Source organism: Zootoca vivipara, chromosome 15 (genome assembly GCF_965207765.1).
Source record: "Zootoca vivipara chromosome 15, rZooViv2.hap1.1, whole genome shotgun sequence".
Taxonomy (NCBI): Eukaryota; Metazoa; Chordata; class Lepidosauria; order Squamata; family Lacertidae; genus Zootoca; species Zootoca vivipara.
Genome location: NC_142598.1, coordinates 25,397,085 through 25,408,585, shown reverse-complemented (window position 1 = coordinate 25,408,585; position 11,501 = coordinate 25,397,085). Strand labels below are relative to the sequence as shown.

The window sequence follows — 11,501 nt, the reverse complement described above, 5'->3', positions numbered from 1 at the left end:
CTTTGTTATCAGACTACTACTCCAATGCTTTTGACTAGGAGAGGGCTATGCTTAAAATCTCAATATTTATAAATCCCCTCAAACAGATGTTATTATGACCCATAACCAAACCCATTTTCTTTTTCTTTTCTTTTCTTTTTTTAAAAAAGCTTAATTGTGTGTAGAACAGTAGCAGTGGCATTTCTACCATTCACTCAGTGTTGAATGCATTCATCAGAGAACGGAATGGATTCAATCACACTATTTATGTTATTCTTCATTCAATTTATATTTCAACTTCCCAGGGTGGCAAACATCATGGCTTGGACCACCCCAAACCTCATCGCCCAGACTAGCAGAATTGTGTCGCAAGGCAATTTATAAGACAAAATTGCAGAACAATTTTAAGTACATTAATGACAGGAACACGCCCCATGGAGCAAGAAAACGTATTTGCTCAGCTCAATATTTGCCCATCACACTGCTAAAGGCGCCGAGACAAACAGTTTCCTTTTCCATTTTGTTTTAATAGCAGAGATTTAAAATGCACACTGCACCCAAATACAAAGCAGACCATTTTCTGGCTAACAACTGTAAATATCTTAACAGTAATTTCAAATACATTTTCACATTTGTTTGTGTAAAAGAACTACAGTGAAATTACTACGGTGAGGTCGTTGTCGTCGTCAACAGCACCACAAGATCTAGTAGCAAAGAGAGACTTGCTCAGCCCAGTAATACAAAAACATTTCAGAGATTTTACTGGCACAAAAAGGTTGGAAGCACACTTGCCTGCTGGTGTTTGTCTCAAGTACTTTTCAGCTGCCCCCCCCCCAATGAATTTCAGTATAATGGTAGATGGGTACTTGAAACAACAGTACCTTTTCTTTATATGCCAATGAATTACACTGTCCCAGAACAAAACCACTTTAAGAGAGAAGTTTAGCTCTACGTTTTTAAAGGGCAGGGGAATTAAACCTTTAAAAAAAGCCTTCCTGAATTTATTTTTCAATGTAAAGTTACTTGTAAAATCGTATGTTTATGTCATGAAATATTTCGCTACTGAAGTCCATTGATTTATGTAGGCCTACTCTATGACTTGAGGCAGATCCACATGATAACTTTATAGCACATCCAATACACATTTAAAGCACACAGCTTCCACCAAAGAATCCTGGGAACTGTAGTTTGTTAAGGATGCTGGAAACGGTAGCTCTATTGGGGGGGAACTACAGTTCCCATGAGCCTTTGGGGAAAGTTGTTTTAAATGTGCACTAAATATGCTTTAAAGGTATATTGTGGATTTGCCCCTAGTTGGCTATCATCCGGCAAAGGTTAAATTGTAAAACAGGGCAATACAGCTTCTGACCTATGAAGGCACGCACAGACCATAAACCATGTATTCTGGTCAAGCAAGTGATTTGGGGAAAAGGATGGAGACCTCGCAGAAATTGGCCCCTCTCTATTTGTATTTCCTGCCAGGTGATTGGCAACATCACACAGGTGTTTTGGTACCAGGCAAACATTTGAAACGTGGTTCAATGTGCAAGTTTGTGTCTACAGCTAGCTAGCATTAGATAGGCTGAGATACCAAATTATATAGGGAAAACCTGTCTAGTATGCAATATCTGTTTCAATAAATAAAAGTGTGTATGTATTGAAGAGGGGTCTGTTCTTACCACACTTAGTCTCTGGCTGATTAAGTGGAATTGTTTGTAAAATCCAAAAAGAAACCCAACACTTGGGCTTCTTTGTCTCATAAACCCAGCAAGGAAGAAGGAAGCTCATGCTTACAAATAATTTAATATCTAAGTGGTTCCAGTGAGTAAACGTACAAAGATTTGAAAACCCTGTATGAAAAATTTGTGAAAAAAGCTACAAGATTGCTTGTGACTCAAGCCAAGTGTGAAATCTTACAAACTTGGCCCTCAAGCACTGTTATATATATATAAAATTGTTAGAATATTAAACTGGTTTAAATTTGATCACTGAAATTACTGCTTCTTTCAGTCACTGAATATATTACATTTTTACAAATATGTTCACATTTCTCAACTAGATTAAAATCATGTATTAAAATATTGGGAGAGTAACCTCCGGTATTAAAGAATGAAAACACCAGGACACAATTCTGCCAAAAAATTAAGCTCTTTCAAGTCCTAAATGCTCATGCTTAAAGCTCACCCATCAGATTTCAAGGTGCTCAGGTCTGCTGGATCATCTCCCGAATAAGTTATAATCAACATAAATAGTCAGTTCTGACAATCACATTTCACTGGTGCCAGAAAATATTTCATCAAGCTTTTTAAAAGTTAGTATTTTGTTTTCTGAAGTAGAAAAACTATTTTAAGAGCACAATAAAAATTCTTCATACAAGTAAAATCACAATATAATCTCTTCTTTTATCAAGTCACATTAGATAGAAAGAAACCCAACATGATACATCTTGTCCAAGTATGAATTCTAGCTTACAAAAAAAAATACATTTTTAGAGGCTACATAGAGCCACGTGGCAGTTGCAATAGTAGTTGTCAGTAGTGCAGAAAGTTCGTGGGCAATATAGCCTGAGCGAGCTTCACTGAAATGGGGGTTTGCACAGGAAACTTTGCACTATGCTTCTGGAAGCCATTTGCTACGTGAATTTCCTTATACACAATTGTCCTTTCACATTATTAGGAAAAAGAAAAACATGGCTTGTTTTTATGGGCATGTACAAAGAAGCCACGTTTGGCCACCCCACATCACATTCTAAGCTTTTTATTCTGCTTTCTTGGCATGTCTTCTCTTAACACTGTCGCTCGTCTCTCCAGCTGTCGTGCGGTCGTAGTCTGAGGAGGCGCCATTGTAAGGGACTTTGGCCTCGCTGTTACAAGGGTCAGGGCAAGGCGGGTGCAGACCAAAGAGGAGGCCAACCAGCACCTTCTCAAACGGAGCCAAGGGAGTGAAAGCATTATCCGTCAGCATCATGATTACCTGAAACAAGAAGCAGAGCAAGGGACATCAGCTCTCCAACAAGATTTACAGGTGTGTGTACTTCTGCATACCTAGGGAATACCCAGGTAGAAACCACTCACTTAGTTTGGGTGGTCCTGTTTTGCTTCCAAACAGATAATCATGTAATCACCCAAGCTCACAATTAGAAGGAATGATTATGGGCTATCTGATGTGCTATTCCTTGCACTTATACACGTTATATCACAATGTCATAAGCAACAACCCATACATAAGAATTCATCTAATTCCACATTTTTCCCCCATTTTTAGGTACAAACCAGGACCCACGTTAAGGGAAGAATATAAAACACAATACATATTTCTCCTTAGATCATACAAGCAAACAAACACTACTTATTAAAATTGCAGTTATACTTTTTAAAACTGACATTAATAATTCAATTCATATCAATAGAGAAATCACTAGTGTGTGTGTGTGTACACACACACACACACACACCCCTAGCATGCAATTTTGACATGGCTGAAGCGAAGGCAAAGTTCCTACTGATTTCACAGACATAAGGTCACGGGTTGAATCCCCATATGGGCCACCTGCATATTCCTGAATTGCAGGGGGCTGGTCTAGATGCCCCTTGGGGTCACTTCCAACTCTACAATTCTATGATTCTATGGAACTAAAATTAGGTAGATATTTTCTATACACAGAACAATTAATGTGACCATTTGCACGTTTAAAATTGTTGCTTTACCTGGCAGGCTCAAGGTAGTTTGCATTAGTTAAAAACAAACAAACAAATGCAGAATATAAATAATGCAACCCCAGGGTGACATCTAGGGATGCCTACCTGCTTGTGTGGTACAACTTTCAGGTTCTCTTCTCCCTCTTCCAGCATCCTAGAATCATAGAATCATAGAATCATAGAATCATAGAGTTGGAAGAGACCACAAGGGCCATCCAGTCCAACCCCCTGCCAAGCAGGAAACACCATCAAAGCATTCCTGACAGATGGCTGTCAAGCCTCTGCTTAAAGACCTCCAAAGAAGGAGACTCCACCACACTCCTTGGCAGCAAATTCCACTGCCGAACAGCTCTTACTGTCAGGAAGTTCTTCCTAATGTTTAGGTGGAATTTTCTTTCTTGTAGTTTGAATCCGTTGCTCCGTGTCCGCTTCTCTGGAGCAGCAGAAAACAACCTTTCTCCCTCCTTTATATGACATCCTTTTATATATTTGAACATGGTTATCATATCACCCCTTAACCTTCTCTTCTCCAGGCTAAACATACCCAGCTCCCTAAGCCGTTCCTCATAAGGCATCGTTTCCAGGCCTTTGACCATTTTGGTTGCCCTCTTCTGGACACGTTCCAGCTTATCAGTATCCTTCTTGAACTGTGGTGCCCAGAACTGGACACAATACTCCAGGTGAGGTCTGACCAGAGCAGAATACAGTGGTACTATTACTTCCCTTGATCTAGATGCTATACTCCTATTGATGCAGCCCAGAATTGCATTGGCTTTTTTAGCTGCTGCATCACACTGCTGACTCATGTCAAGTTTGTGGTCAACCAAAACTCCTAGATCCTTTTCACATGTACTGCTCTCAAGCCAGGTGTCTCCCATCCTGTATCTGTGCCTTTCATTTTTTTTGCCCAAGTGTAGCACTTTACATTTCTCCTTGTTAAAATTCATCTTGTTTGCTTTGGCCCAGTTGTCTAATCTGTTAAGGTCATTCTGAAGTGTGATCCTGTCCTCTGGGGTGTTAGCCACCCCTCCCAACTTGGTGTCATCTGCAAACTTGCTCAGGATTCCCTCAAGCCCATCATCCAAGTCATTGATAAAGATGTTGAACAAGACTGGGCCCAAGACAGAACCCTGTGGCACCCCACTAGTCACTACTCTCCAGGATGAGGAGGAGCCATTGATGAGCACCCTTTGGGTTCGGTCAGTAATCCAGCTACAAATCCACTGAATGGTAGCATTGTCTAGCCCACATTTTACCAGCTTCTTTACAAGAATATCATGGGGCACCTTGTCAAAGGCCTTGCTGAAATCAAGATAGGCTACATCCACAGCGTTCCCTTCATCTACCAGGCTTGTAATTCTGTCAAAAAATGAGATCAGATTAGTCTGACATGACTTATTTTTCAGGAACCCATGCTGACTTTTAGTGATCACAGAGTTTCTTTCTAGGTGCTCACAGACTGTTTGCTTAATGATCTGCTCTAGAATCTTTCCTGGTATTGATGTCAGGCTGACTGGGCGGTAATTGTTTGGGTCCTCTCTTTTCCCCTTTTTGAAAATAGGGACAACATTTGCCCTCCTCCAGTCTGCTGGAACTTCGCCTGTTCTCCAGGAATTTTCAAAGATTATTGCCAGTGGTTCTGAAATCACCTCTGCCAGTTCTTTTAATACTCTTGGATGTAGTTCATCTGGCCCTGGAGACTTGAATACATCTAAACTAGCCAAGTATTCTTGTACTACCTCCTTACTTATTCTGGGCTGTGTTTCCCCTGCTGAATCATCTGCTCCATATTCTTCAGGTCGGGCGTTGTTTTCTTTCTTGGAGAAGACTGAGGCAAAGAAGGCATTGAGGAGTTCTGCCCTTTCTCTGTCCCCTGTTTGCATTTCACCATCTTCTCCTCTGAGTGACCCCACTGTTTCCTTGTTTTTCCTTTTGCTACGGACATACCCATAAAAGCCCTTTTTGTTGCTTTTAACCTCTCTGGCGAGCCTGAGTTCATTCTGTGCTTTAGCTTTTCTGACTTTGTCTCTACACGTGCTGGCTATATGTTTGAATTCCTCTCTGGAGATTTCCCCCCTTTTCCATTTTTTGTACATATCCCTTTTAAATCTTAACTCAGTCAAAAGTTCTTTAGATAGCCAGCCTGGCTTCTTTAGGCACCTTCCATGTTTCCGTCTCATTGGTATTGCCTGAAGTTGTGCTTTTAATATCTCCCTTTTAACAAACTCCCAACCATCATGAACTCCCTTCCCTTTTAGTATTACTGTCCATGGGATTTCACCCAGCGTTTCCCTAAGTTTTCTGAAGTCGGCTTTCTTAAAGTCTAGAATTTGGACCTTAGTATGCTTGGTTGCTCCTTTCCGCTGGATAATAAACTCCAGAAGAGCATGGTCACTCCCACCTAATGATCCTGCCACTTCTACCCCACTAACCAAGTCATCACTATTGGTTAGGACCAGATCTAAAATGGCTGATCCTCTTGTTGCTTCTCCCACTTTCTGGACAATGAAGTTGTCTGCAAGGCCAGTGAGGAATCTGTTCGACCTTATGCTCTTGGCTGAGTTTGACATCCAACAAATATCAGGATAGTTGAAATCCCCCATTACTACTATCTCACTTCCTTTGGAATGCTTGGCCATCTGTTCCAGGAAGGCATCATCTGTGTCCTCAGTTTGGCTTGGGGATCTATAGTAAACTCCCACAATGAGATCACTGTTGTTTTTCTCTCCCTTAATTTTGACCCAGATACTCTCAATTTGGCTTTGAAGTTTTAAATCCTGGATCTCTTCACAGGTATACATATCCCTAACATATAAAGCTACTCCTCCTCCTTTCCTGTTTGGTCTATTTCTCTTAAATAGATTGTATCCCTCTATTACTACATTCCAGTCATGAGACTCATCCCACCAGGTTTCAGTGATGCCTATTATGTCATATTTAGTTTGCTGTACCAAGAGCTCAAGTTCATCTTGTTTATTTCCCATGCTCTGTGCATTAGTATACAGACATTGAAGACCGTTGATCATTCCCCCATGTCTCTTATTTAAGGATATTTTCGTCCCACCACTAGGTCTGCATGCTGCTTGCTCCATTTGGTCCTTGACATTTGGATGATCATCTTCAGCATTTGATAGACTCCTACCTTCAGGACCACTGTCTCCCTCCCCCACATAAGTCAGTTTAAAGCCCTCCTGATGAGGTTTTTGAGTTTTGTGGCAAAAACATTCCTCCCAACTTTTGTGAGGTGCAGTCCATCACTTGCCAGAAGTCCATCATCAAGAAACTGCAGACCGTGATCTAGGAATCCAAACCGTTCCTGTTTGCACCATTTGCGAAGCCAGTTGTTCACTTCCCCTATTTTTCCCTCTCTCCCTGGGCCATGTCGTTCAACTGGGAGGACAGAAGAGATGACAATTTGTGCATCTAATTGCTTCAACTTCCTGCCCAGAGCCTCATAATCATTTTTGATCTTCTGTAAGCTATGGCTTGCAGTGTCATTGGTTCCCACATGCACCAAAAGGAAGGGGTATTTGTCGGTGGGTTTTATTATTCCTTGCAGCCGTTCTGTTACATCTTTGATCTTGGCCCCAGGTAGACAGCACACCTCTCGAGACATCTTGTCAGGCCCACAGATCACTGCTTCTGTACCCCTCAGTAGGGAATCCCCAATCACCACTACACGCCTCTTCAGAGGCTTGGTTGGGATTCTTCTATGTGCTGTCCCTTCCAAGGTTACCTGCATATTTCCAGAGGACTGACTTGGTTGCTCGTCTTCATATTCCTCATCAACTGTGATGAGGGAGAGATCCTCAGGTGGAGTCTGTTCCTCGTCTTCCATGAGCACTTCAAAACGGTTGTTTAATTCTAAGCACTCAGAGCGATCCCTGGGCCTTCTACTTCTATGAGTCACGTTCCTCCATACATCTGGCTGCTGTGTTGGGGAACTGACCTCCTCCTCAGGGAGATCCCCTGTCTCCTCCTTGGTGCAGACAGTGTGCTCTGCTGCATCCAAGCTGATTGGCTGCAAGCTGCTCCTGCGTGCTTCCAAAATCTACCTGGGGGTCCTGTAACCCCCAAGAGCAGCTTTTGATAGGAAAAACTAGCGTATTTCTAAATATCGTGAGCTTAAGTGAATCCTCAGTAGACCATGCCACTGGAATCCTAAGATGGCTAGTAAATAGCACACCTAGACAGGATATGAACACTGCAGTGGTCCTCAGCATGAGAAATCACAGCCAGGGTTGGCAGAGGATAGCAGCAGTCATGCGAACTGGTCCATGAAATTAAGTATCTCATCGGTTTTTCAGAAGTGAAGTTCCCCCAAACATTCCTAGAGGGCTCCCTTCTGTTCGTTTAGCCTTTCTAGAGGACATATGCAAATTATAGTCGTACCTTGGTTCTCGAACAGAATGCATTCCGGGAGTCCGTTCAACTTCCGGAACTGTTCAAAAACCAAGTCGCAGCTTCCGATTCGCTGCAGGAGCAGCTTGCAGCCAATCAGAAGCCACGGAAGCTGAGCCGGATGCTTGGCTTCTGAAAATCATTCGAAAACTGGAACACTCACTTCCGGTTTTCGATTGTTTGGGAGCCAAAATGTACGAGCTCCAAGAGCATTCGACAACCAAAGTACGACTAAATTAGTTACCGCCACCATCCAAAATTTTCACCACTGATTTTTCCCCCAAATGCTTTAAACGGGAGGAGGCGGTTATCCTTCTACAGCCCAAGGGACACATTTTCTCTTGGTCAACCATGAAAGGGTGTGGCCAAGGCAAACATGGGCGTGGCTACCCCACACAGACCACAATGCAAGCACCGTCTGCAAGGACCTGACCACATTGCATGCCTCCCTGATTTACTGCCTCCCCACCCTCTCCCTCCTACTGCAAGGTGCCCTGCTGCAATCCTTCCACAGTGCCGCATTTTATGTTAATTAAAGCAATTAAATCTAATATATGAAGCATTAGATGCATTACTGGAACCATCAGTACAAAAGCATTCACAAGTTTATTTAGAGTGCCTGTAGTTACTCATGTCAGCACAACATCAAGCACCAAGAAGCCCCAAAATTCTTACCTTTGTGGTTACCAAGAAGGCGGTGTAATACAGCATGAGGTTGGGCTTTGCTACTGGAAGAAAAGAGATGTGCTGCATTGTGAAGAGTACGGCCCCTATCAAGCTTATTTTCACAGGGCTGGGGGGGAAAGACACAAAACACGTCAGGCATTATTTCTCAATTCCCCTCTCCACCCTCAAAGAAGAGTTCGTAAATCTCTCAACATTGCTGTTAGTTTTCGTTAATTTGTCAAGATTCCCACCATCACCATCCCAGAGGCATTTGGGTTCTATAATAGGGCTGCAAAACTTCTAATCAGTAAATGAAACAGAGGAAGCTTTAGCTATGTAGCTGGCAGGCAAAGAGCCACGTCAATTGACTGGCTGGAAGTTAGGGACACAGGTGTTCAACCTCCAAGGCTCTTTTGGCTTTGGTGAATGAGGAACAAAAGGGAAATGTTAAATATGACCACCCCTTCTCAGAACATGTGGTAGACTCCCTTTATTAAGTTGTTGTTTTAACTTTTTAACTCAGTAATTTTTTTTTATAATCACCTGTTTAGGTAATATATATACATTACTGGTGTGATTTCTATCCCTCTCATCAAGTAATGTATGTAAAATAAAACATAACATAACAATTAAAGAAAAACTGAAATAGCAAGCAGCAGAAAAATAAAGGCAAACTCCCCAAAAGACAACAAAACCTAGTTCTCTTAGTGGGATAGGAGAGCTGAAAATAATTTCACATCGGGCAACCAATGTGCCTTTTTGGTTTCAGATAGTACATGGGTAAAGGTAAAGGGACCCCTGACCATTAGGTCCAGTTGTGACCGACTCTAGGGTTGCGGCGCTCGTCTCGCATTATTGGCAGAGGGAGCCGGCGTATAGCTTCCAGGTCATGTGGCCAGCATGACAAAGCCACTTCTGGCGAACCAGAGCAGCGCACGAAAATGCCGTTTACCTTCCCGCTGTAGCGGTCCCTATTTATCTACTTGCATTTTGACGTGATTTCGAACTGCTAGGTTGGCAGGAGCTGGGACCAAGCAACGGGAGCTCACCCCGTCGCAGGGATTCGAACCGCCGACCTTCTGATCAGCAAGCCCTAGGCTCAGTGGTTTGACCCACAGCGCCACCTGGGTCCTTAGTACATGGGTAGAAGAGTCTAAAAAGCCCGGAACACAAATTATCATGGCCCTCTAATGGCTATGGTGGCTTATTTACCAGCAATCGTGTATTTATCATTAACTCTGGAAGTGTACATTAGATTCTGACCCAACTAAGCTTCCTGATTTCTAGAATAGACTGCAAGCAGGTGATCCAAACCTCTGGAGCGGTAACAGAAAGGCAGCTTCTGCTTCTTATGAAAGCCTGGCTTGAAAGCATGTGAGAATTTGAAAACAGGGCTTGAAAACAGCTCTTAAGCCTCATATGGGAGGAGGCACTTGATAAGAATCCCAAGACTCAGAATTCAAAGGTCTTTATAAGCAGATAGCACAATGTTGGATTCCACCCACAGGTTTATTCAACACGTAACACAGCTCAATGAAACTTGTTGAGCAGAAAAAGGGCAAATGATTAACCAGCCGAGAAATCTATAATCGGGTTGAAAGCACTGCAACAACACGTTGGGAACTGTTTGCTAGTCTTGGTAAGAAATAGGTCTGGGTTTTATACAACAGAAATGAGAATTCCCCCGTTTTCTACCGCGATGCACTGTCTTTCTCGAATCTTTACCACTACTTCCACTTGACATTTTATAACAGGGCTTTGCTCAAAACATTTCACAAACATTCGCCCCGCTAATCCTGACACCATCTCTGTAAAGTAGCATGGCAGTGTTGCAAACTTACGGAATAAAAGCTTGCCCAAGTCAACCAGTGAATTGATGGCTGGAGATTGTAAAAGACCTCTGCAGAACATAAAAGGGGCTAATTGTTTAACATGCATTTGTCTTCCCCTTGGTTCACCTGGGAGATCTCTGCCAGCACCCTATGAAGCAGGCCCCTTGTTAAAGACACTTCGAAAATCCCCAAAACTCTGGCTTAGAGCGGGGGACGGACGGACCTCATGCCGGGGGGGGGGGCAGAATTCCCCCGACCCATCTTATCTAGCCCTTTCTAGTGTCTCCCTGGCCTCTTCTTCCCAGGACAAGCCCTGCACTGCCTGTCCTCCCTGCCCTCAAGTGCTTTGCCTAGCTGGAAGGTGTCTCTGAAGACCCCTGACAGTTTAGTCCAGTCGCAAATGACTCTGGGGTTGCGACGCTCATCTTGCTTTACTGGGAGGGAGCCGACATTTGTCCGCAGACAGTTTTTCCGGGTCATGTGGCCAGCATGACTAAGCTGCTTCTGACAAAACCAGAGCAGCACACGGAAACGCCATTTACCTTCCCGCCAGAGCGGTACCTATTTACCTACTTGCACTTTGACGTGCTTTCAAACTGCTAGGTTGGCAGGAGCTGGGAACGAGCAATGGGAGCTCACCCTGTCGTGGGGATTCAAACTGCCGACCTTCTGATCGGCAAGCCCTAGGCTCAGTAGTTTAGACCACAGCACCACCCGCGCCCCTTAGTTCCTAAATTCTCCTTAGGAGCGATGTATAACCCAAAACTAAACTGCATCGTGCAGTAATAGAAAACTATTAATCTATGTACAGTATAGCCCTTTTTAAAATCCTGAAGTTCTCAACTCAGTGATATTGTCGCAAAAGGAGCTCCTGTGAAACATTTCTCCTTTCATGAGCTTCAAGTTTCCTCTTCTGAAAACATGC

At 43.1% G+C, this 11,501-nt stretch overlaps 1 protein-coding gene across 1 annotated transcript in view; it reads right to left on the bottom strand.

Moving 5' to 3' along the window:
• Nucleotides 1-485: 485 nt before the first annotated feature.
• The window catches only part of TMEM38B (transmembrane protein 38B), a 30,039-nt gene continuing 19,023 nt past the window's right edge, over nt 486-11,501 (bottom strand). Inside the window, exons 5-6 of the mRNA XM_035141147.3 lie at nt 8,754-8,871; nt 486-2,952 (exon numbers count right to left, since the gene is read on the bottom strand). Coding sequence (XP_034997038.1) covers nt 2,737-2,952; nt 8,754-8,871 — 334 coding nt within the window. The 3' untranslated portion in view covers nt 486-2,736. The remainder of the gene's footprint in view (nt 2,953-8,753; nt 8,872-11,501) is intronic.